This window comes from Pseudorca crassidens, chromosome 3 (assembly GCF_039906515.1).
Source record: "Pseudorca crassidens isolate mPseCra1 chromosome 3, mPseCra1.hap1, whole genome shotgun sequence".
NCBI classification, from domain to species: Eukaryota; Metazoa; Chordata; class Mammalia; order Artiodactyla; family Delphinidae; genus Pseudorca; species Pseudorca crassidens.
The window spans coordinates 171,643,864-171,669,041 of record NC_090298.1 but is presented as its reverse complement, the minus strand read 5'-3'; the positions used below and the strand labels follow the sequence as shown (position 1 = coordinate 171,669,041).

The 25,178-nt window shown below is 59.6% G+C and overlaps 1 protein-coding gene across 10 annotated transcripts; it reads left to right on the top strand.

The window, feature by feature from the left end:
* Positions 1-1,614: 1,614 nt before the first annotated feature.
* Positions 1,615-22,181, top strand: DAZAP1 (DAZ associated protein 1). 10 transcript variants are annotated; one of them, XM_067734446.1, is made up of 13 exons: positions 1,615-1,829; positions 8,827-8,867; positions 9,351-9,517; positions 9,790-9,855; positions 11,269-11,379; positions 12,205-12,253; positions 15,215-15,297; positions 17,604-17,757; positions 18,689-18,718; positions 18,818-18,958; positions 19,722-19,898; positions 20,488-20,576; positions 21,288-21,426. In XM_067734446.1, the coding sequence occupies exons 1-12, from the start codon at positions 1,801-1,803 to the stop codon at positions 20,574-20,576; spliced, it is 1,137 nt and encodes a 378-aa protein (XP_067590547.1). In that variant the 5' UTR covers positions 1,615-1,800; the 3' UTR covers positions 21,288-21,426. The 10 variants fall into 10 exon arrangements, with proteins under 10 accessions (XP_067590547.1, XP_067590546.1, XP_067590545.1 ...); XM_067734442.1 differs by lacking the exon at positions 1,615-1,829 and adding an exon at positions 5,358-6,885; XM_067734445.1 differs by lacking the exon at positions 20,488-20,576 and having other exon boundaries at positions 1,625-1,829; positions 11,272-11,379; positions 21,288-22,181.
* Positions 22,182-25,178: the final 2,997 nt, after the last annotated feature.

Here is a 25,178-nt window from a genome sequence, read left to right as displayed (position 1 = left end):
CCGCTCCGCGGCATGTGGGATCTTACCGGACTTGGGGCACGAACCCGTGTACCCTGCATCGGCAGGCGGACTCTCAACCACTGCGCCACCAGGAAGCCCTAAAAGTATTTTCTTTTTAACAGTTTGTGTCTGCCTTCCTTCATTTGACCACATCCTGTGCATGTCATTCACGCCCTTCGTGGTTTATTTATCCTGTCACCAGTGGATGGACATGGGGGTTGCTTCCAATTTTCTGCTCTTCTAATAGTGAAGTGTGAGCAACCTAGGGCGTGTCTGTCTGACTGAGCACTTGGGCCGTGCTCCCCCGCCCCCCCCCCCCAGTGGGGAGCCAGCCCCCCCACCCCCCGCAAGTGTTACTGCTTTCTTCTGACCAGAGAAACTTCACAGAGCCCCCAGGGGGAAGACAGAACACCTGCCCAATGCCACCTGAGGCCACTCCTTTCCCCTCTGCTGAGCCTCTGCTTCTCACCTGTGAATGGGGACTAATAAGTCACTCTCCTCTGGTGGATCTGATGATGCCAATGTGCTTTGCAAACTGTAAAGTGGCCAAAGTGAGGTGTATTTTAAATGTTTTATGTTATACTGTTTGCCTGTGACCTGGTTCCTTGATTCCTCACATTTGTTTCATTTTATGGTGAATCAGTTATATTGTCAGGCCACCAAGAGGCTGAGGAAGTGAGTGGAAAGTCACCACGCAGCACAAACCACCATCTGACAACATCATTCAGGTCAGCTTTTATTATGGTCCGTGTAGACCTGGGTTTCTCCACCTTCCGTGTTGACGTGTTGGGCAGATTATTCTTTGCTGGAGGGACTGTCCTGCCCATTGTAGGATATTTAGCAGCATCCCCAGCCTCCACCCACTAGATGCCAGTAGCACCCACCTCCGGTGGTGACAACCAAAACCGTATCTCCAGACATGGCTCATTGTCCCCCGAGGGGAGAAGGAGGCTGAATCACCCTGGGTGAAAACCACCGGTGTGGACAAATGAGGGCAGGACAATCCTTGGCACATGGCAGGGACTCAATGTGTTTTCATAATCATTGCATCTACAGCCAACTGTTGGATTTGATTCCAGTTCTTTCCTTAAGTGACCTTCGGCAGGTGAATGAGCCTCTCTGACCGTCGGTATCATCTTCTGGGGGCAGCGGGAGCAGTCGAGGCGCAGGAGCCGAACGTGGCGCCGAAGCGTCCTGCGGCCCGGCGGGGTGCGGGCGTGGCCTCTTCCCACGGCTGACCCCATGCGTGGCCCCGCCCCGCACTCGAGACTGAACAAGGAAGCCGCAGCCGCGCCTGCGCCCCGCGGTGCCTAGCCCCGAGCGCCCGGCCGCGCACGCGCCCCGCGCCGCCGCGCACGCACGCACGCTCGCAGCACGCGCACGCACGCGGCTCGATCCGAGCGCTCTCCTCCTCGGGGCGGGGCCGGCGCCAGCGCGCGGGACTCCACTTCCCAACGTGCCCCGCGGCGGCGCTTGCAGTCGCCGAGGAGGAAGGCCGACGCGCGGCGGCCAAGCGGCGGCGGCGCGGGCCCCGCCGCACGCACGCACGCACACGGGGCGCACCCCTGGCTCCGCCCCCGGAGGCCCCGTGCGGGAGCGCGCCCGGGCGAGCGCAGGGCGGCGGCGCGGGCGCGGGGACGCGCGGTGACCGTTGGCGCTGAGGGGAGGAGGCAGCGCGGCCGCCGCCGTTGCGCAGATCCGGGCCGCGGCTGTGGGGAGGGCGCCGGGGCCAGTGACCTTCCGGAGGCGGGAGCGAGCCAGGGGGCCCGGACGCCGAGCGCCTTCGCCGCCGCCGCCGCCATGAACAACTCGGGCGCCGACGAGATCGGGTGAGGACGCGCCGGCCCGCGCCGCCGCCTCGGCCGGCCCCCGCCCAGACCCGCCCGGCCCGTCAAGGTCACGCCGCGGGGCCGTGCCGAGCCGGCGGCCGGGAGCCCGGGGGCGCGATGGGCCGGGGGCCCCTGGGGGGACCTGGGGGTCCGGACGCCCCGCCGCCTCGTGGCCGGGGACCCCGAGCGGGAACCGGGGGTCCGGGGAGTTCTGGGGGTCCGGGCGCCTCGCCGTCTCGTGGCCGGGGACCCCGAGCCTCAACGGGGGGATCCGGGGAGTCCTGGGGGTCCGGGTGTCCCACCGCCTCGTGGTCGGGGACCCCGAACCTCCACCGGGGGATCCGGGGAGTCCTGGAGGTCCGGACGCCCCGTCGCTTCCTGGCCAGGAACCCCGAGCCTCACCTGGGGGTCCCTGCTGTTTCCTGACTGGGGGAGACCCCGCCGCCGAGCCGGAGTTTACCGCAGGGAGACCCTCGATCGGGAACCCGGGGTGGGGGGGGTCCGGGGCACCCTGTCTGCCCCCGCGCCTGGATTTCTCGCTGGGCGGGGGGGGGCGCGGAACCGTCCCCGTGCTCGTGCTTTTCCTCGGGGACCTCGAACAGGAACCTGTGGGGTCCAGGGAGCCCCCAGCCCGTGCACGAACTTGGCGGGTCAGCGCACGTGGCGGCCCGGTCGGTGGGGGGGGGGGTTCCAGTTCTGCCGCCGCCCAGCTTATCCCACTCGGGACTCAGCGAGTGCCCACTCCACCATCTACCCTCCTCCCAAGTGTAGTTTCGCAAACCGAAGGCCCGAGGGCCAAGGTCATGGGGGGCCGTCCCCGGTCTGCAAGCAGCGCACCCCGCAGTGTCCACCATCTCAGCGCCTCCGCGCCACCTGATGGGGTGTCTGCAACTGTTGTTTTTATGTTGCTGGAGCCCCTTCCTGCTCAGCTCCCACCTAACCCCCATGGGCGGGTTTAAGATAAAGAGAAAGAGAAACTTGGGAGGTGGACAGACAGGCTTGCTCCTGAGGTCTTTCTCCTTGGTGCAACTGTTAGTGAGAGAAGGTTTGTTATAGCTAAGTTTCTCTTTTAATTATAATCTTGCCTAATGCTAAACGAGCTGGAGAGGAGAGTGATCCCACAGGAGCTAGGAAATCCCATTCTGCCCTAGTCTAGGGGTTTGGTCTAGTTTTCTTTGCAGAGACTGGTTTCTACAGCATCAGCGTAATTTTACAGTTAAATTCTTTTTGCGGAGATGGCAAAACAGCCTGGGCTGGGTTTCCGAGGCCTTGTGTACATTTCTCCGTGCACTTAGCTTTGAACAGATGTGGTGTTTACAAAACGCTTGATTTGGTGAGTAAGTCATTGTTGGCTGGTGGGTGGCTGGCCTCACTGAGCCCCTGCCAGGTTCCAGCAGCACGTTACACCATAGGACATAAAGTGTGTTTTGTGGGCTCCCCCCTCCAGAACCCCACAGCATTTAGAGGACCAGAAAGAAGGCGTGTAGCTCCTAGCCTGCTTTGTTTAGGAAAGATGTACAGGCACTGGAAGTCTGAGCTGTGTGTCGGGTAAGTGAAAAGTTGCAGCGCTTCCGCTGGGAAACTAGGATGTGGGCAGCAAGAAAGTTGCGGCGAAAGGGGCAGGACCTGAGGGAGCGGCAGCAGGTCTTCCACAGCCACATGGGCCTCTTTTCCTGACAGCCAAGCCTTCTGCGGCCAAGAGGCTGACTTCTTTAGGCCTGGGCTGCCTTTTCTCTCGCCTGGGAAGGCAGGGAGCCTCCAGATCCAAGAGGCTGCCCCTCGGTGTGCCCTCGAGGAGACGGCCAGACAGGGGTCCCTGGCGGTTCACCCCTACAGCTTGTACCAACCCCTGGGAGATGGTGGAGCAAGGATCCAAGGCTGGGTCTGAAGGGTCCCACCCTTGGCACCGCAGACCCACCCCAGACCCATAGGCAGCTTGGGGAGGCCGCAGAGCAAGTAGCAGAACCAGGATCAGGATCAGGGACCTGCCTGGCCGCGTTCCCCTCGCCACCCTGGTGAATGCACCCAGGTTACCTGAGTTCTAAAGTTGTAGATGTCAGGTGTCCCAGAAACTTTATTGCTTTGCCCCAAAGCATTGGTCAGTTTCTGTTTGCTGTGGGAGGCTTGTTTCCGATTGCTGTTGGAAGTCCGGGTCCACCTTGACTTCCTTATCTGTGTGGCTGTTCTAGTTCAGTGCTCGTGACCTCATCCGGCTCCCTGGTGATGGGCCCTCTTGGAGTTTCCCGTGGGGGGGGACCACCGTTGCCCACTTGGGGTGGTCACCGTGTGGGAGCGTGCGTCATGCTCAGACCATGTGGTAGTTATGTTATGGGGATGTGACAGTCTCACTGATCGCTGACGACACCCACCCTCCCCTCAGACCTCCTTCGCTTTGGTGTCTGGTCAGCCCCTCCCGAGCGGCTCCCAGGCCAGAGGGGCGGCTCCACTGTCGAGGGTACCTGCGTCCTCAGGAAGTGGGTGGATGCCTGGGGTGCCGCCCCATCGGGGATCTGCACTTTCGAGTTTGAGCCTTTGAAGGCAAAGCTTCCCTGTGTCTGGACTGTACAGGGGCTGGTGAGGCCACTGCTTTTAGTTCATGTTTTCGTCATCTTGGCTGTCACAGTGGCCCGATCAGAGCCGGGGCGGGTCTTGAGGGCAGAGGTCCAATAGGAGCAGCAGGTGTCACGTGTGGCCTCGTGGAGCCAGGTGCCACGGGCGAGCAGATGTCCTCCCTCCTGGGCCGCCCAGCGGGACAGGTGCTCACCTTGCTGAGGGCCGGGGAGCGGTCAGGGTTGTGTCCCGGTCTCCTCCGTGGCCTTGGAGAGTCAGCTTAAGAGGGGTCCCCGGACTGAGGTTCTGGGGGCTGATGTGTCATGGAGCCGGAGAGGAGTTTGAGGGGGGTTTTATCTGGCAGATGTGGTTCTGCTGGCGTTCCCCCGGGCTGGTGAGACAGGGACCCTTGGATGTGACTGAAGGCAAGGGAGGGTCCCAGGGCGAGGAGGGACCTGGGGGAGGGGAGGGAAAGCAGCACTGGGTCTCTGGAGAGAGGTGTGGGCATGGCTGCTCAGGACAGAAACGCGGGAGGTGGGTGATGGGGGGGCACATGAGGGCTCAGGTGACTTAGCACTGGAGGGGTCCTGGGGTGGAGCCTGTGGGTCCCTCATGGGCGTGGCTCTTTCTGGAATGGGTACTTGTGGAGGCTTTGAACGCAGAGAGCCTTCCGTTGAGCTCTGGCTGGCCCCGTGGGTGTAGACCGGGAGCATGCAGGGCCGAGCTTCCTGAGGCCTGTGGGCGTGAGCACCCTTTGGGGGGGCCGCTGTGTGGTGGGGCAAGAGGTGTCCTGCCCTGTAGGGGGGGGGGTAGAGGGCCTTTTCTCTGGGGCTTCTCTCTTGCATTTTGGGGCTGTCTTGGGCTCTGCAGGGTGTGGAACAGCATCCCTGGCCCCCACCCCCTCGATGCCAGAAGCCACAGATGTCCCCAGACGTGGTCCAGTGTCCCCTGGGGGCAGGATTGTCCAGGTGAGACCCCTGTTTGGGAGCATTTGCTCTTTGAGGCCTGGTTCCCAGTGTGTCCATGCCACTCGCTTCCGTGGGTTAGGACGTGTGTCCCAGGGCTGTTGGACGCCTGTACAGTTGGCTGTGATGCTGGGGGCTGCTCCGCTTGACTCCCTTCTGGTTCTGGCCGTTGCAGTGGGCCCAGCACCTGGACTTGGTGGCGTGCTGCCCTCTGTGCGGGGCCCCTCCTCAGAACCCCTGCCCTGGGTTGCGCTGGACCTCTGTAGCTTCAGCTCTGACTCCTCCCTTGGCACACCGAGGCTTAGAAGGGTCAGGGGACTCGGTCAAGGTCACTCCCAGGGTGGCCAGGCTAGAATTGGGGGCACCCCTGCAGGGGAGCGCGGCTGTGTTTCGGCGGAGGTCGCTGTCTGGGGAGCTCCGGCCAGCGGGGGTTGGTGGGCTGTGGTGTCTTTTGGGAGCTGGCGCGCCTCCCACGTGCTCAGCGAAGGTCAACCCAGGCTTTCCATGTGTTGTGCGGCCCCATAGTTTGTGAGAGGTGATCTCACCGGCCGGTGGAGGGAAGCCCAGCCTGCGGAGTGAGATCCCTGCCCCGACCACTGTCTTTGGGGTGTCCAGTCTGTCACAGCAGAAGGGCTGGAAGTGGGGTGGCTCCCTGGCTGCAGAAAGGCGTGAACACAGGCTGTCGAGGAGAGGGCCGCCTGCCGGACCGTGTGAGGGGTCCTGGCCTTGGCCCCCTGTCCTCCTGGGCGCGGCATGTGGTGCCTGCCGTGGGCAGCCTGGGCCGGGGAAGCCACCGGAGCCTGACTTTCTGGTGTACATACCACACAGTTGCCCTAAAGTACCCAGAGCAAGGACAGGGGAGTCATCCAGAGCAGGTTTCCATTCAGCAGCCGGAAGAGGGTGAGTGTTTCCCAGACCCCAGCACCTGGTCACTTGTGCCAAACCCCTTCCTGGAGGAAGGCAGCGATCCCATCCCAGCAGTTGGGGTGCATACCCCGGCAGCCAGCGCTGACTGCAGACCTCTTCTCGGGTCTCCAGGGATGGAAGGGTGTGACAGAGCCAGGAGGTCCCCTGGGGGCAGGGTGGGGTCTGTGGGAGGGCCCCCCAGTTTCCAGCTTCAGCTGAGTGATGACTCTGGCACCCTTCATAGCAGGGAAGGGCTGGAGAGAGGCTGCCACGCAGGGTCAGCTGACCCTTCATCTGCTGAGTTGTGTGTAAACGCCCAGAAAGGCCTGAGGTCATCTGGTGCCAAGCAAGTCTGTCTGGGCCACCCCACGACGGCAGCAGGGTGGGCAGAGCCCGGCGCCCTGTGCAGGTGTGTTGGCTGTGATACCGGCGATGGCGCCAAGTCTGCCTAGAGCCCCCGAGTCCCTGCCACCGCGAGTCAGCGAGGTCTCCCTGGGCCTTCCGGAACTTCCATCTGCAGACAGGGAGCAGGAGGAAAGGAAATATATAAAGCACCCAGCACAGCGCTGGCATGGGGTCTCCGGTCACAAAGAGCTCTCTCCTGTGCCAGCTGTGCTCCTGGCATCTTCTCAGGGGTGAGCAGCTTTCGCCTCCTAGTTTATATAACTTGGGACTCACAGAGCAGTGGCAGGAACGGGGGCACAGTCGCCACGATCTCCTCACGCCGGCCCCGCTGCATGCTTTCCATGCCACGTTCCAGCCCTGTGCGCCTCTGGACGCTCCTGTGTGTCCTGTTTTCCAAGAACAGAAACGTTTTCTAAATACAGCACAGTGATAAAATCAGGAAGCACATATCAACACCATATCATCATCTAATACACAGGGCAGATTCCGGTTTTGTCAATTTGCACAGGTGATGGCCTTTCTCTCTCTTTTCCCCTTAACATCTGATTTTGAAATTTAAACGAGGGCTGGAACCTGGACTGGTCAGACCAGTTCCTTCCTCCTCAGCGGCATGGGGGTTGGGTTGCTTGGAGGGACTGGCTGACAACCTTCCTGTCCTGATCACATGCAGGCTAAACAGAGGTGGGTATTCCTCTAAGTGAGTTGGCGTTTGTCTCAGGTTTTTTGAGAATGCTCCAGCTCCTTTGTTTCTTCAAGCTGCTTATCCACAGCAAACCCGTTTGTGCTTGTGCCCAACGCCTGGGCACAGAGGCGGTCCATTGCCAGCCTCAGGGCCCTTCGGTCATTGCCTGCCTGGGTGCCAGGCCCTGGGGCAGTGGGGCACAGCTGCGGGCTGTACTCCCCAGGGTCTCTGGGAGGCAGGAGGAGCCTGGTCTGACCTCGCAGGGATGCGTAGGGGACAGGACAGGAAGGTCACGAGGCCCGGGTGTGAGCTGGCCTCCCGATCCAGAAACGCGCTCTGTGTCGGGGGACGGGGGCATGTTGAGGATGGCAGGGGACACCTGTCTGGGGTGGGGAAATTGTTTCTTCCACACTGAGTTTCTCTCCCCCAGGCAGAAAGCCGCAGTGGGAGGGACCCCTGAGTGCGGCTAGGGCCACTGCCCTGCAAGGGTCTGTCCTTGCATCCCAGCTGCCGGTTTTCGGGCGCTCGGAGGCTCAGCGCGCTCAGCCTCGGGGGGCTGTTTTGTCTTCACGCCAAGCAAGGTGGGGTTGGCTGTGGATGGGGACAGTGCCTGGGTGCTCTTCCGAGGGTGACGGTGTCATTCCTTTCCCCATGGCAGCAGGTGGGGTGGAGAGCCCCGTCCCCTGCCTGCCCTATCACACCTGCCCCGGATCGGGTTGGGAGCCTGCAGCACAGGGCACCTCTCCGTTCACTTAGGCCCAGCCAGCCTGAAAGTGGCGGGCAGTGGAAGGTTCCTGGGTTCTGGACCCACCCCGGGACTATGTGGACACTAGGCAGGGAGACCACCGGAAGTTTTCCTCTCAAACATTCTAGGGCACCTGTCCAAAAGGACAGCCCGGGCCACCCTGCCACGTCTGAGCTCCAGGGACCTCCCCAGTGATTTGTGGTTCCTTACTTGTGACCACGTGCTGCATATCCCAGCTTTGTCCTAAAGCCCTCATCCCCGCTGTTGTCCGAGTTTGTTGCGTGGGATCTCAGCTCTGGACTTGGAAACCTTTGGTGTTTGCTGAGCAGTTGGGAAGCTGCCCCGTGATCCTGCTCCCAAACTGGCACGGTAGGGGGTGCCGTCGATCTCTCTTTTCTTACTGTGGTTGAGGTCAGCGTGTACTTGCGACTTGGGATGTTCTAACTCTCACTCCAGCCCCGTGGGCAGATCTTGGAGGCCTCTTTCATGCCTTTGACTGATGAGGCTGGGCCACGGCCATGCCCCGGGTTACCACCTTAGGGTAGGCCAGATGGTCGGCACCTTGGGCAGAACCCTCTTTTTTTGCGGGGGGCGCTGTGCCATGCAGCCTGCGGGATCTTAGTTCCCTGTCCAGGGCTTGAACCCAGGCCACGACAGTGAGCGCCGAGTCCTAACCACTGGATCACCGGGGAGTTCCCAGGGCAGAACCCTCTTGACCCTGAATGTTTTCTCGTTGCATTGCAGGAAGCTCTTCGTGGGCGGTCTTGACTGGAGCACCACCCAAGGTAGGTGCGAATGGACCTCGGTCTTTGGATTGTGTGAATTGTCTTTAATTCCTGACTTATTTATTGTCTTGGTTTCTGGGAAGGGACACTTGATCAGGAGTTGATGGGGGCAGAGATGAATGATCGTGGGCTTTGGAACTTGATCTCGTCCTGATGCTTCATGGTCATGGTCATGGTCACAGTCGGGGAGGATGGCCAGCTCTGAAGGCAGAGGCTGTTGGCGTGTGGAGGTGGAGCCAGGAGGGCTAGGGATCCGCTGGCTCTGCCTACTTAGCTGTGGCCTTTTTTCTTCCCGCGGAGATGGGGTGCACCTTCCCTTCCCTGGCGCCCCGTCCTTCACCCTCTCCGCTGCCCCCATGTCAGTGGATCAGCCAGTTTAAAGGTTCCTAGCTGCACACTTTACAGGTCAGGCTGATGGGCTGGGAGTGTGTGACCTGCCTAATGCCCTGCTGTGCATGTGCGTATGTCTCGATCTTTGAACAGAGACACTGCGCAGCTACTTTTCCCAGTATGGAGAGGTTGTGGACTGCGTGATCATGAAAGACAAGACAACCAACCAGTCTCGAGGCTTTGGGTTCGTCAAATTCAAAGACCCAAACTGCGTGGGCACAGTGCTGGCCAGCAGACCACACACCCTCGATGGCCGAAACGTGAGTGCTGGTCCCCGAAGAAAGCTCTCTGTCTTGTTGTGTGTGGTTCCTGGGCGTGCCTCTGTGCCCAAGCTGTGGTGTGTGTGTGTCGAGGACTGCTTTCCCGTGGGGTTGGTTTGAAGGGTTAAGGCTCTGAGCTTAGACAGGGTGCTGGGCCAGGATGCGGCCCGGGCCACCTGATGGGCCCTGTGCCCCTGGCCCTGCTGCTCACACCTTCTCTCTGGGGGAAGCAAGCCTCCTGTTCACCACTGCTCCTTTGAAACTTCCAACAGATCGACCCAAAGCCCTGTACGCCTCGGGGGATGCAGCCGGAGAGGACGCGGCCGAAGGAAGGCTGGGTAAGGGGCTGGGGGCTCCTGCTGGGTGTTCCGCAGCCGCTGATGCGAGGGGAGCCGTGTCTCCGACCTGGGTCCTTGCTCACTCAGACTGAGCAACAGGAGGGCTTCCACCATGAGGTTGAGCAGCTGAGAACGGCTCGGGTCGATTCGGTGTTGGAAGTTTTTTATCTCGTAGCCGAGAAGTTTCTTATTAGTCTACCTTGCAAACGACGGCTCACAGCCATCTGTCGTTAGGAACCTTCCGTTGTATCCGCGCCGACTGCTCCTGGCCCCCCACCGCTCAGTGCTCTGCTGACTGCTCCTCTCCAGGGAGGAGGCCTGCTGAGTTCAGAACCCACCTTGGGACTCTGAGCCGCGTGTGCCCCCCGGCGCCAGGCCAGCCGTCACCCAGAGTGCCCTGTCCTCGAGGAAAGCCCTGCTAGGGGCTGTGCGGGGCTGGGGCCTGGGCACCTGCATTTCCATCAGGGGCCTCAGACCAAGGGCGTATTTTTCCCGCTTTCTGTTAGGAAATATCAAATACAGAAAAAGAGTGGTACAGTGAACACCTAAATAAAACACTGCCCAGATTCATCAGTGGTCAGCATCAGTGATCTACACAGTCGTCCCTCGGTGGGATCTGCGGGGACTGCTTCCAGGACCCCCGAGGTGACCAGAATCCACAGACGCTTAAGTCCCTTATGTAAAATGGCCTGTAACCTACGCACGTCCTCCTGTGCACTTAAAACCATCTCTGGATGACTCATGATACCTGATACAGTGTAAATAGTTGGCTGGTGTGCGGCAAATTCAAGTTTTGCTTTGTGGAACTTCGTGGAATTTTTTTTTCTGAATATTTTTGATCCACGGTTGGTGGAATCCAAGGACACAGAACCCGTGGCTGTGGAGGCTGGCCGTATGTGTACCCACCTCTGCGCCTGCCCCTGCCGCTGGCACCCTGCCCCCACGCCCAAAAGTGCAGCCTCTGCGTCCCCAGCTGCTGGTGTCTGGGGGGTGGCAGCGCGGGGTGTCCACAGAGAGCGGGGTCCAGGCCAGAAGGCGGAAGAGGTGGCAACTGAGCCTCAGTTACCAGAGCTTTCCACCGTCTGTGCGTCACCAGCTTACACACTGCCCCTGGAAGCGAGCCTGGTCTGCCAGTTTGGTTTGTGCAGGCCACCCTGGTACTCGTTCTCCTCTCCTAAAGCCCTGGGTTCCACACCGCAGAGCTGGCAGGCGCCATGGGTGGGCGTGCTTGGGGCGCCCCATCCTCTGTCGGCGGGTGGACGCGTTCATTCGTACAGCGGCCGTTGCGGTTTTCTGGACTCACTGGGCTCCTGGGGTTCTGGTCTGACCTTCAGAGGCCACACCGTGCACAATAGCGGGGAGTGTTAGGAAGTTTCCCCACGTGAACTAACCATCTTCTCCTCCTTGAAACAGCAGAAAGGACCCAGGAGTGATAACAGTAAATCAAATAAGATATTTGTCGGTGGAATTCCTCACAATTGTGGTGAGACAGAGCTCAGGGAATACTTCAAGAAATTTGGAGTGGTGAGTTCTCCCCGCGCCAGCAGCAGGTCGGTCAGGGCGGGAGTGGCGCAGCCCTGTGTCCTGGGGAGGCTGAGCCTGGCACAAAGCAGACCAAAGCCCCATCCATTCCCTGCATGGCCAGTTACCATCCCAGGAGAGGACTTACTGTAAATGGGGCAGACTGACCTCCTGGAAGGCCCTCGGGTCGGTTGTAGCCACTGTGGTGGAAAGCGCTAGATGGTGTCAGGAAGAAGGGGCTGGGCTTGGGTGAGGCTTCCGCCTCCTCCCCTAGGATGGGGGGCAGGTGGGTTTGTTTTCTGGAAGAGGCTAAAAAACTTTGGGGAGCTGAGTTCTAGCGGGGCAGACAGGACACAGGCAGGGCTTAGGGGGCCAGTGGGCTGGGAGGCTGTCCCCTCATCCGAAGCAGAGACACGAAGTCCCCCCAGGCTTCCACTGGCCACGCGTGCCCCGGCTGCAGCGTGCTTGCCTGGTGGTACCTGTTTGTACCCAGGGCCTGGCAGGAACTTGTGCGGAGTGGACGAGGAAGGGAACGTGGTGGCCCAGCCAGGCCGGGGACTCTGATCCCGGGTGGGAGGTCCTGGCTCTCGTCTCCCCACTGGAGCGTGGGGCCTGGGCCCCTGGTGACCCGCCACCTACCCTGCCCCGTGAGCACCCCTCGGCCTGCTCTCGACCCCATGGGTCTCAGAGCCCAGGAAGCCGGCCTTTTGCCTCGGAACTTCCTGCACTCGGCAGGCAGTCCCAGGCAGCGGGGGCCGGGAGTGTTGTAGGCAGATGTGCCTGTGCCACCTGCAGACCTGGGCCCTCAGACGCCCATCTCCCTTCCAGGTCACGGAAGTGGTCATGATCTACGACGCGGAAAAGCAGAGGCCTCGAGGTAAAAGAGATGGAGTTTGTCCCTGGCCTTCCCCTCAGATGGCAAACTATCTCACAATTAGGTGGTGGTTGTAGCGAGCCTTGCCTCAGGAGAGGGTGGTTTGGAGACTGAAGTCCCTTCCCACGCAGCCCCAGCCTGTCTGCTTCCCAAGGGCAGGCGGTACAACCTTTTTTTTTTTTTTTTTTTTTAAGCTCGTTCTTTTGAAGTTTTTACAACTTGGCATGAATTTCAACATGGTTTATGTTTTTAAGGGTGTCCTGAAAGATTAGTCTTTCTTTTAAATTGTGAACTTGCTCAATTACGACCGTCTCCTGTTTTAAGTTCACTCCAGCGAAGTCAGGAGTCTCATTTCATGTCGTCAGGCTAGGTCTGCCCCAGCTCGGCTTGAACGTGGAGTTCCCTTGATCCATCCCATGCTTTTTTTTCTTTTCTTGTTCTTTTTTCCGTAAGTCCCCTAAGTCGGCGGGGCGGGTGGGAGGAGGGCAAGGAGCCGCCCCAGCGCGCCCGCATCAGCCTCCCCCGCCGCCACCTGCACGTCCACTGTGGTTTGCGGGGCTGGGACACTGGGCGCCCAATTTCCGTGCCCTTTGTTTTTCTTTCTTTTTTTTTTTCCCCCTGGCTGCTGCTGTTTGTCCCTGCCTCTGTCCCTGTTTTGGTTCCTGAACCGCTTTTGGGCCGGCCTTGTGAGCTAGGTGCGCCAGGCCCCGCGGCCCCTGCCCAGCCCCTCGAGGCATCCAAGCGTGGCCGGCGCCGCCCACAGCATGCGCCCGCCATGCTGGAGAATAGTTTGCCATTTGAACCTCATCCTCCTCTTCCTCCATGATTAAGTAACGTATCCTCACTTCATGTCGATTAAGCTGTTAAGTCTTAGTCTTAATTTTAATGTAGACGTACATGCTTAGTGACATACTTAAGTGTTTCATAGTAAAGTACAGTAATGTTAAGTAAGTTGTTTTTCCTTTTCTCTCTGTGAATTGTTTGTGATTAACGATATCTCTTTAGATTTCTCTTCTCCAGGTGCTAAATTATATCACACAGGTACAGGCCAGTCCCGCAGTCAGAGGAGGGAGCGGGCTTTGCTCCAGTGGGGTGTAAACGAAGTTTCAGTGTGTTTCTGTTCCGCTTCCTCAGCGGTGATGTCGCCTCTTGACAGACAGACGCGTCCCTAGAAGCCCTGCCCCGGGGCTCCTTCCCCACGACTCACCGCCTCTTGCACTCTAAGGACCGCGAGCCCTGTGGCTTCAGACACTCCTGCACTTGGAGAAAACGTTCACTTTCTCACATGCCGTTCATCACCCATGTTGTGTTCCACCATTTGCCTCCGATCTTGGGACGCCTTGGGACGTGGGGGTCCCGAGGCTGCTCTTAGTCACCCCGTGGGCCGCCTGTGGTCCTCAGCCCGGGCCCGGGGGCGCCAGGCGGCCGGCGCGGGGTCTGGGCAGGAGGGGCTGTGGGAGAGTGCTCGGGGCTCGCCCCTCGGCCCTGTTCCCATGTAGCTCCTGCCATCATCCTCCGCCGTGGGGCTTGGCGAGTCCCTGTGCGGCCCCCAGTGCTAGGCGGGTGGAGGGTGGGAGCCGAGCCAGAGCCAGCAGTTGGTCAGCGGGCTCCCCGAGAGCTCGTCCCTACTTTCTCTCCTTCCTGAGTCTTCTCCGAAGCCTCCCTCCCTCGCTCCCTCCCTCCCTCCCTCCCTGTCCCTCGGTCCATCTGAGGCTCCCCATCCCCGCCCCGGGGCTCAGTCCCCACACACCTCAGCCGCTGCCTTTGCTCCCTCATGCCCTCCCGCGTGCCCACCACTGCGGCCTGTCTCCTCCGGTCTGTTCACAGTTCCTCCCCACGCTGTGTGCAGGTCCTGTGTGCGTGTGTCACGCTCAGGCAGGCGCGTGTGCGGAGAGGACGGGCCTCCCGGAGAGGCTGCCGCCTACCGTTCTGAGCTGCCTTCCCTCCTCCATCCTTCTCCCACCACAGTTCTGCCAGGAGTCTTTCCACACGGTCCACACAGCTGTGCTCCCGCATCCTTCTTTGCTCAGCTCGAGAGGCCTCCTTCCTGGGCGCTCCCTCCCCTGCCGCCAGGGGCTGCCCCCGCCCCCTGCGTCCACCTCCCGCGGTGCTCCGTGCCCCTCCCCACACACCCATCTTCCGCCCCTTCTGGGCCCTGGCCCTTCCCCTGGCCTGTCCTTTGTTGTTCGGGGTCTTCCGGCAACTGGCTGCCGTGGGGGGGCCTGTAGTGCTCAGCGCAGATGGGCCCTGGGGAGCCAGAGCAGCAGCCTGAGGGCTGGACACTCCACGCTAGCCAGGCAGCCGCGCTCACCAGACCAGCAAACTTCGTTTATACTGCACTTTCTTGTGTTTGGGAAACGCTAAATTGTTTTTCCCTTTGAAATTGTCCTTTTGATGACATGGTGCCTCTTGCTCTTGCTGCCGACAGCAGTGTTTGACCTGCTGGAACCCACTGTGGCCTGTATCTCTGTGTATTTATGCAGCTACGTATAGATAGACACCTGTATACCTACGTACGTTACCTTGGCAGGACTCCTCGGGCTTACCCAACAGCGTTGGGCAAGCTTGGCGAGGCTCTAACTGGTAGAGACGTACCTCTGTTAAGGCGCTAGAACAATGTACGGCTGCTGTCAGCACTAGCTGCAAAGCGACTGCCAGCCGAGGGGGAGGACCCTGGGTTTCAGAAAAGCAGAAGCGCACCCACGACACACCTGGGGCTGCCCGCCAGCCGGGCCCTCACCGCCCTGCTGTCCGGGCTGCTGCTAAGATGCGCCCCTGTGATTCCAAGGTCATCTCTGTGGAGGAGGCGGCGTCTGGGCTGAGACGTGCTCATGCCCCACAGCCTCGCACACTTGCTTCGCTGAAACCCTCGGTCGATCCCTCGGCCCGTCCCTAATACTGTTCATCATCCTGTTTTGTGTCACAACACCCTGCTACCTTGATTCACTCTTCGTCGTTGGCTAGGTTTTGGATTTATTACTTTCGAGGACGAACAATCAGTGGACCAGGCTGTCAACATGCATTTTCACGACATCATGGGCAAAAAAGTGTGTAGTTGTAGTTTTATTTTACCTTAAGACCAAACTAAGTCTTAGGCAACCTCGGGATTTCACTGGAGAGGAAATCCCTTGACAGGAGGAGGGCCGGGCTAGTCATCCCAGGACCCCCAGCTGGGGGTCGGACCCGGTTTTCGGAGCCCCTGGCTCTAGAGCCCCTGGGGGGCGGCCGGCGGGGCGGGCAGGCTGGTGTCCAGTGAAGTCACGGGTTGCCTCAGGCTTGGTTTCAGTGACCACTCCTTCAGATGTGTGTCCCCTCCCCTCCCCTCCCGTCCCACGCCGGCCCGTAAAGTGCCGGGCCGTGAACCTTTGAGAACAGGTTCCGTGTAAAACTGAAGGCAACGTAAACATCCTGAAGGATTGGTTTTCAAATTGGGTCACTTACTGTGAACTCGGTACCGGCCACATGCTCCTGATAGTTCTTAACTCCATGCAGTCAAGTGACCTCTGGTGTTTCATCTTCATACTGTGTTGCTGCCACGGAGGGAGCCTCTCGGGAGGTGGCCCGACCCCTCATTTTCCGGCCCTGAGCTTGCTGAGAACTTGGCTCTCACCTGAGTAACTGGTGGGGGGCTGTGCAGTCGCCCAGGCTGCCGCCCGTCCCAGGCCCTCGGCTTGTCCTCGTCCCCTCGGCAAGCCCAGCCCTTCTGCCGGAGCCCTGCGTCGGCTGAGACGTGGAGGGAGTCTGGCCCCAGGGGTACCCCCCCCCCCGCCCCTTCGCTTTACAGATGGGCGGCTGACTCAGTTCCACGCGAACCTGACTGTGCAGGAGATACAGTCATGCTCTCAGTTTGAGACGTTCATTGATGCTTCTAGTTTAAGGTTAGCTTGCAGATTCCAAGGGTGTGCGCTGTTATGAACACACGTTCAGAAGAGCCCGTGTCCCATGTTTTAAGGTCCTGTGGTGTTTACAACTGGGGAGAAGTGAGGTCCTCCTTCAGGGACAGAGAGGCCCGCTCAGTGCACGGATCTGCTCCCAGGGGCAGAGTCCAGCTCCAGCCCTGTCTCGAAGGGCTGGGGCCCACTTGTAATTAAAAGCTAAGGGCAGAATAGGAAGACTAAAAGAATATATATACTTCTTAAATCACAGGGCTGCTTTGCTTTGTAAGCAGGAACCAAATTCCCTTGAGGAAAGTGTGAAGACTCATTAATTTGAGTTCTTTGAAATGGGTCCTCTGGTCCTGCTTTCGCACCGCCCTGAGCTACTGGGGATTTTGTTCCTGTCCATGGAGCATCCTCGGGGCATCGGAAGGTGGGGTCTTTGTGCCTCTGTCCCCCGCCTGTCTGTCCTCTCCCAGGAATGCCTTTAGGCAGAATTGATGGGATTCTGAATACAGGATGCTTGGCGCACCAGGCTGTGAGACCCCAAGGACAACTCCAAGTGAATTCATTGTCTCTTTCTCCTTGCTAAAATTTATCCTACAAACAAGAATAACTGGGGATTCTAGAATGCTAACGCAGCCCTGGAATCGGGGGTCTTTGCTGTCAGTCGGCCCACATTGGAAAGGCTGTGTAGGCGGGGCTAGGCCTGGTGGGATGGGCACCTCGGTCCCCTTGTCCCACCCTCCACATGCTGTGGCTCCTGGCACGTCCAAAAGCGGAAGGGTCCTGGGCTGCTGACCTAACACAGTATGAAGATTGCTTACTGATTCAAATGTCCATTTTATTGCATGTTTGTTTACTTTTTTTGTTAGATGTAATGTAAGATTCTCTTATCACATCCATTCCCTCTGACATTATTTTGAGTTAATTGAGATTCTTTAAGCGTTAGCCTGGGGAAGGTAAGTCTTTATCTTCCATTAGACATTTTAAATAAAAAACCTAAGTAAACCAACTGTGTTTCTCAGGTATGAGCTGAAGGGCGAAGGCAGGGCGGGGGCTTTGGAGAGGGCCTGCACAGCTGGCCGGCGGGGCCAAGAGGAGGGCCACGATGGTTGGCCTGAGCCTGACCTGCGTGACCCTGGGTTGACACTGCCCCTTAACTTGACTGAAAGGCCCCTGTCACGCACAGAACTCTCTGCGGACTCTTGGCCCTCAGCCCTGCTCTGCAGTGGGTGGGGCTTCATGTGACTTACAGTTGGATCTGTTGTACCTGAGAAACATTTTTTAGACAAAAGAATTTTAAAAACTTTTTTAAGAAAAAAAGTTACTGGCCTAAATAAGGTTTATAGTTAAGTATTTAGTTTTAAGTCATAATAAGATGCTAAGTGTAGTTGTAAGTTATCTGAGGGTGTGTCTGAAGGGAAGGGGGTCTGAGACCCTCAGCATCTCCCTAAACCAGAGCTCGATTTGTCTAGGTGGAAGTTAAACGGGCCGAGCCACGGGACAGCAAAAGCCAAGCGCCAGGCCAGCCGGGGGCCAGCCAGTGGGGCAGCCGGGTCGTGCCCAGTGCCGCCAACGGCTGGGCAGGTCAGCCCCCGCCCACGTGGCAGCAGGGGTACGGCCCGCAAGGTAAGGCTGGCGTCCCTCCCGACGGGCCCATCCACAGCTGGGACGCGCCCACTGCCACGCGTGCGGGCTGTGGGGGCCGGAACCTGCGCCAGGGCCCCTCCCTGTCCAGGGCTGGGTGGGTCTGTCCCGTCTGCCGCCCACGGGCGCTGGGAGTGCTGGGCTGGTGCCTCCGGCGGAGGTCGGAGATGTGTCTCCAAGGGCAGGTGCCACGAGGCCGGAGTGGGAGATGGACGTGGCTGACTGTCTCGCAGGCTCTGGTCGGAGGCTCTGGGGAGAGTGGGGTTTCCACCCAGCGGGGAGGAAGCATGGCGTCCTGCCTCTTGAGCCCTTTGGGTCTATTCCAGCTCCCTGGGCTGTGGGCCCTCCGTGTGGGGCTGGCAGAGCTTTTACGGACAGCTTTGCGGGGAGGCTTGGGGTGGCCAGGGGCCCCGAGCCAGGATCCAGGAGCCTCCATTCCCTTTAGAAACCTAGGGAAGGAACACTGTCCAGGGAAGGGCACCGGGCGCCCCCAAGCTCATAGACTGTTTCTGCATGGCTCCAGGCTTTATTCCTGGTCTCTCCAGGGCTGGCTTTTAGAATGGTTTTTATTGCAAAACAAGCCACGGCTGTAGGGGACCATCTAGTGAGACCAGATGCCCTCACACCCACAAGCAGGGGAAGAACCAGCGCTTGGCCGGAGGCCGCCCTGGCTTCCTGCCTCCCAGCCTGAGTCCCACACATGCGACTGAGTCCCTGCTCTGTGGGCGTCCCCGCCCTCCCGACCGAGGGGCTGCTTGGAAGGGCTGGGGCCATGCGACCCAAGGAAGGCTCCCCTCTGACGTCTCCCCTGCACCCGTGATGCGTCAGGACACCAGGTCCCGCGGGGGGCGGGGGTCCCCAGTCCACGCCATGGCGCTGACGCAGCACCCACCCCTCTCTGTTTTCCCTGCAGGGATGTGGGTGCCAGCAGGACAGGCGATCGGTGAGTCCCTGTTGGGAGGAGATGGAGAGAACAGGGTGTGAAACTGGTGGATGGGGCTGGGGGCTTCTGCCCGCCCTCATCCTGCTCTCTGTGTTCCAGGTGGCTACGGACCGCCCCCCGCAGGAAGAGGAGCCCCCCCGCCGCCTCCGCCCTTCACCTCTTACATCGTGTCTACCCCTCCTGGAGGGTTCCCCCCTCCCCAGGGCTTCCCCCAGGGCTACGGCGCGCCCCCGCAGTTCAGTAAGTGGCCGCGGGCCCTGTCGGACACAGAGACCCTCTCCCTCCCCCACCCTCTTGCTCACCTTGATCCCTAGGGACCTGCTCTCCGTGCTTCACTTGAGGGGACTTGATTCACTTGCTTTGTGCCCAGCTGTAATTGAAGAGGCGCCCCTGGAGGGCTGGGGCGGGCCTTCCGTCCCCCAGCACCGTGGGTAGAGGGGGTGTGGCCACACGTGGTGACCGTGTGTCCATCAGGGAAGAGAAGTGCCTCACCTGATCCTGTAGGGCCGACAAGCAGCCACCTGAGTGTATCGTTCGGCCGGCAGGAAGTGTCTTCTGCCTTCCTTCCCTCGTGTTCCTTGGGGCGGCGTGCTCAGCGGCCCCCTGTGGCCAGGGACCCGGGACCCGGGACCGGGCAGTGCAGCCCTGTAGCCCGGACCAGGGCCTGCGGGCCACCTGATGACCGCGTGTCCTTACAGGAGGGGCACCTGCTCCCGGCCCAGCCCCCGGCCAGTTTCATTTCTGATGAGGAAGAGCGGGGCGCCCTTCATGGACGGCTCACAACTTCCCGCCTTCCCAAGGCCACCCGGGCTGCGGCCCCGCCCGGCTAGGCGTGTGCTGCCAGGCTGGCTGCTGGTCGGGCTCTGCCCGGTGGGGGTCGTTTCCTCGGCTGTGGGCCCGGCCTGTGGGCGTCCTCGAGGCCTGGCTGCTGGGTGGAGGTGGTCTGGGCGGCTTCCTGAGGGTGAGCACCGCGTCTGTGTTTGTCTTTCCTGTCTGCCTGCAGGTTTTGGCTACGGGCCTCCACCTCCCCCACCGGATCAGTTCGCCCCCCCAGGGGTTCCCCCACCACCGGCCACTCCGGGGGCTGCACCTCTGGCCTTCCCGCCGCCTCCGTCTCAGGCCGCTCCGGACATGAGCAAACCGCCGTCGGCGCAGCCCGACTTCCCGTACAGTCAGTACGGTGAGTGCCTCGCTCCCCACATCCACGCGCCGCGGGGAGAGCTCGAGAGACCCAGGCTCGAGCGGGCCTTATGCAGGCGCTTGGTTTCTGGGGTCTCAGCCAGGGCTCTGGCGCGGAGGAGCATCCGCGGCTGGCAGACGTCCGGGGCCTTGTGCCTGGGGGCGCCCCGGTGGGCCCTGCCGCCTTGGGTGTCTGGGTTTGTAGGGCGCAGGGCGGGTGTGAGGGCCGTGCGACGTCAGCATTGTGCGTCCCCAAGGGTGCTTGCCAGGTGGATGCTGGAGCCCGGGGTCCGCACCCATCAGAGGAGCTCCTGTGGGGACAGGGTGGGCCTGGGGCTCTGCTGGCGCTGAACAGACGCCCCCAGCACCCCTACACCGCACGCTCTTGTTCCCCTGGGGGCCTTGCCCGGCCGCGGTCCCTGAGCATGTGGGTTCTCACCTCACCCGGAGCAGGACGTGGCGGTGGTGGCGGGTGTGGGGTCGCCGGCCCCCGGTGGGGGTGTGCGAGCGACAGCGCGTGTGCCCCTCCCCGCCCCTGCTCCTCTGCCGAGGCCGCCTGGGGCAGTCAGCCTGGTCTCGTCTCTTGCCAGGCCTGGGTACCTCTTCTCCAGAGCCGCCAGGCTTCGGCCCTCACTTTGTTTACACTCTTATGGTCAGGCTGAGCAGTGATGTGGCCTAGGTAGGTGGCGCCTCCTCCTCCACGGTCCCCACTGCCTGCGCCCGGGCCACGATGTCGCCTCCTCTGCCATCCTGGGCGGGGGTGGACTCGGCGGTGCCCTCGGGGACGGGCCCTTGCCGGGGCAAGGATCTCGTCCGGCCACCGCCCCGCTAGCCCCGAGCTCTCCTTCCATGGGGCAGCACGGTGGGCGTCTGGGCCCCCGGGACGGCCCCCTCCACCACGCATGGTGTGGGTCTGCTCCTGCTTGGAGGAGGGACTGCCCAACCTGGAGGGGCTGTGCAGGCAGCACCGTCAGGGCCAAGCTCTGTACCTGTACCTCAGGCTGGCCTGTCACGTTTCCTCCCATCCTGAAATCTGTGCTGAGTCCACCCTGTGGTCCACCCTGTGGTCCACCTGAGGACAAACTTTCTAGAAGCCTGTGGTCCACCAAGGCAGGCCAGATCATCTGTGTCTCCAGGCTCAAGGGCCTCTCCAGCCGTGAGGGCAGGGCAGTGAGTGGGGAAAGGGGCTGAGAGCAGACGGGACAGACGAGGGGTCCGAGGGGTCTCAGAGCTGCTTTTCTTTCTGTGCAAGACAGCTGCCCAGGGTCCTGCCGAGGCCCCCAGGTGGGCCCTCCACCCTCCGGGTCCATGCCTTGCCCCGCGCAGGGCCCTGGCCGTGGGTGCCAGTGGGAGCGGAAGTGGTCCCAACTCACTGAGCCCTTCCCCGCAGGTTACGGACAGGACTTGGCGGGCTTCGGACAGGGCTTCTCAGACCCCAGCCAGCAGCCCCCCTCCTACGGGGGCCCCTCGGTGCCCGGCTCGGGGGGTCCCCCCGCCGGCGGAAGTGGCTTTGGACGCGGTCAGAACCACAACGTACAAGGATTCCACCCCTACCGACGCTAGCCGCAGCACCTTGAGGATGTCGGGCGGCTGAGGCCAGGATTCAAACTTGTGAACTCGTGACAATCACAAACTTGGGGAAAATACCAACTGGAGCATGGGGGGCTTCTGGCGGTGGCTGTGGGCATCTGGACCGAAGTTTTTAAACGTATTATTTCTCTAACCCATCAGCTCAATAAAAAAGTCACTGGTTCAACAACAGGGTTAAAAAAATTCTTCAGCTTTAATTCAAAACTTCAGGTTTCTTTTTCTTCCTTTTTTTTGCAATTATTTTCCTGAGCCTTTATTTTACCGTATATTGTAAACTTTTATGTTAAAGAAAAAAATATACATTTACAAATTGTGAGATTTTTAAGAGAAATTTTCTACAATGTATACTCGCTTATTTTTTAATTTAAAACAGGGTTTCTGTCGGCACTGGTGGAGGTGAGGGGCGTTTTTAGTCCCTCACTCCTGGCTTTGAGGGTTGGGACTCGTTGGTCCAGAAACTCTGGGAGCTTAAAGAAGAAATCTACTGAGTGTGTTTTGTTTTTTGTTTATTCTTTGCTTTTGTCGACTGGCGTGCCTGGCCATGTCTGCAGGTGCGCCGTGGGGCCGCGCTCGCCTGCGTCCGCTCTGGCGTCAAGGACCAGGAGGAGGCCGGGCCAGCCCATCTCCCGCGCTTGGGGCTTTAGGGCGTCCCCGCTGACCGGTTTGAATAAAGAAAGTGCGTTTGGATTAGAAACCCACGCTGTGTCTGTTATTCCCTCTGCTTAGAGGAGCCCCTTTCCGTGTGGGGAGCCCGGGCCCTCTTCGGCAGGTCTGGGGCTTTGGGGGATCTGGTCTGGTGGTGGTGGGGGGCCTGGTCAGAGCTGCAGACGCACTGTGAGGGACCCTGGGTCCCAGGGTTCAGAGGCCACTTGCCGGGCTCCGAGGAAGAGACGCCTGCACACACGTGGGTGGGGCTGGCCAGGCCACCCCCGCCCCTGTGGGAGTGACACCTGGACTGTGGCCTTGGGCGGGCCGCTCATCTTTCCATGAAGTGGGCCGTGGACATGGGTTGGGGCTGTCGGCACCCCCAGTTCAGGGCCGGTGGGGTGCAGCTCAGGGAGCTGAAGGTCGTCATGGTGGGCACTTGGTGGGGCCCAGCTGTTGTTCACAGGGCCCCAGAGGCAGGGCCAGGCCTGGGCAGTGGAGCAGCTCGAGTCCTAGCCAAGGGGGATCCCAGAGATGCAGAGGGAACCTGGGGGCCAGGGAGGCGGGGTGGGACGAGTTCCCACCTGCAGAGTCTCCTCTGCCACGTGAAGTGACGGGGCCGTTCCGTTGTCACAAAAACAAGATTTCAGAACATAAATCCCGGATGGCTCCAGTGTGCCAGGCTTGAGAATGCGGTGAACTAGACAGCCGGAGAGCCCCAGCCCAGTGCACTTTGCGGGGGAAGGGAAGCTTGGCTCAGCCCAGAAAGCCAGTGAAACGGGCATCTTCTCCCCCAGACCCAAGACGACCCTCCAAGACTGCACCCCTCCTCCTCCCATCCCTGCGGTTCACAGAAGCAGCAGGGTCAGGCAGAGTGGGGGGCCTCGTGCCCGCACCCTCCAGTCCCCCACCGCGTGTCGTCGCATTGTTAAAAGTTAGCTCCTTACATCAGCAAGATGAATTCTCTGCAAAATTACAGTCTCTTGGCCAAAGGGTGCCGTGCAATCATTTAAGGGGCTTCCAGCCAGCCAGGAGCTCCCAGGACCACGTTTGCCTCCGTAAACTTGGGCAAGCCCGCTTCGCACCTTCACACCCTGATTGACACTTCCTGCAGTCCCAAACACAGTGATTGTACCCCACTGGGGCACGGAGGGACGTCCCCTCCTTCGCGTGAAGCCTAATTGGTTACCGCCCCTCCCGCCCCGCCCCGTTGTGGAAATGGCTGAGGAGGGCTCAGACTTCCCGTCCCCTCCAGGCCAGCCCCAGCTCCCCCCAAAGCCACTTGGTCGGTAGGGGGCCGGAGACAATCACCTCGTGCCCCACACGCAAACTGAGTGAGGGCAAACTGAGTGAGGCGCGGTGGAGTCATGTGGCGGGGGGAGGGGAGGGCATTGGCCTTTTCTCTTGTTTTATCTTCTCATTCCTACCTCAGGGCCTTTGCACATTCACTCCCTCTTCCAGGACCTCAGTCTCCCTGCAGGGCTGATTGCATCCTCTATTCATGGGGCTTACTCCTGCCAAATGTTTAACTGTTTTCTATGTATCACGTCTTTTTGTTCTTGTATGCCTCTGTTACGGCTTTCTTTTGCATTCAGTGACTATTTTCTAGTGTAGCTAGAAAATTAATTCTTTTAATTTTTTTCATCGTGCTTTTTGAGTTTTTTAGGGGTTCTATAGTTTACCACACACATCTGTTGGGTTGCTTTTTACTGTGACAAAATATAAGATTGGTAGGGAACTTCCCTGGTGGTCCAGTGGCTAAGACTCCACACTTTCACTGCAGGGGGCACAGGTTTGATCCCTGGTCAGGGAACTAAGATCCACATGCCACGCAGCCAAAAAAAAAAAAATTAAAAAAATACAAGATTGGCCATTTTAAACTACTTTTTAAGTGCACAGCTCAGTGGCATTAAGTACATGCACATTGTTGTGCAACCATCCCCGCCCCCGCATCCATCTCCAGAACTTTCTCTTCCCAAACTGAAACTCTTAACTCCCCATCCTCCTCTCCTAGCCCCTGACCCCCACCATCTACTTCCTGCCTCTATGGATTTGGGTCCTCTGGGGACCTCACATGGGTGGGAATATACAGTATTTTGTCCTTCTATGTCTGGATTCTCTCACTGATGTCCTCAAGTTCCATCCACATTGTAACATGTGTCAAAATTTCCTTCCTTTTTAAGGCTCAATTATATTTCACTGTGTGGGTGGACCTCATTGTGTTTATCCCTCATTCATGGATGGACACTTGGGTTGTTTCCACCTTTTGGCTACTGTGAATCATGCTGCTGTGAACATGGGTGTGCAAATCTGTTGGAGTCCCTGCTTTCAGTTCTTTGGGGTATGCACGCAGGAGTGGGACTGCTGGGCCACATGGTACCACATACATCTTAATGTACCAGAATTGCCTTCAGATGGACACTTGTTCCAGTGACTATTGAAAGCGTACTCCTATATAGCTCTCATCCCTCGGCCCGTCCTTGCTCTTCTTGTTAGACATATCACATGTTATGTGTTGCAAACCTAGCACTGCAATGTTGCAGTTGTTACTTTATATCGATATAAGTTCGTTAAAGGCTGGCTGGTCACTATCAGGGAAGCCGTTTCTGACCATCTGTGCAAAGCCAGTGTCCCAACCCCCCGAGTTTCCTTTTGGATAAGATATCTGTATGACCTTGTTTCTTACGGGTCTGTCTCGCCCACTGGGACGCGAGCTCCCTAGGGGAGGGCCAGTCCCGAACCCAGACAGCGCGCTTACTGCAAACAGGCACTCCATAAACACTTTTTTACGTGGATTTCATTATGGAGATTAAGGAGCACGAATATGAGTTTCCAAAACGGGCGGCGACGCGTCTCACGTCCCCCAGTTGAGGAAGGGGCTCCCAAATACTAGGCGGCCGGCTCCAGCCTGAGGGGTCCGAGCACCCAAGGTTGGCAGAGGCTCCTTTATTCCTCGCAGCCAGCACTCTGGCCTCCGGACAGCAGAGGGCGCGCGTCCTCCGTTGGGAAAGCGGAAGCGCGCGCGCGCGCAGCCCTGGGGCGGGGC

Bases quoted from the DNA above. Each gene is read 5' to 3' on its own strand.
- DAZAP1 (XM_067734440.1), top strand. From the start codon at position 6,683: ATGGCGCCAAGTCTGCCTAGAGCCCCCGAGTCCCTGCCACCGCGAGTC. The intron at 11,380-12,204 runs GTGAGTTCTCCC...TCTCCCTTCCAG, and splicing joins ACTTCAAGAAATTTGGAGTG to GTCACGGAAGTGGTCATGAT. The intron at 15,298-17,603 runs GTGTGTAGTTGT...CGATTTGTCTAG, and splicing joins ACGACATCATGGGCAAAAAA to GTGGAAGTTAAACGGGCCGA.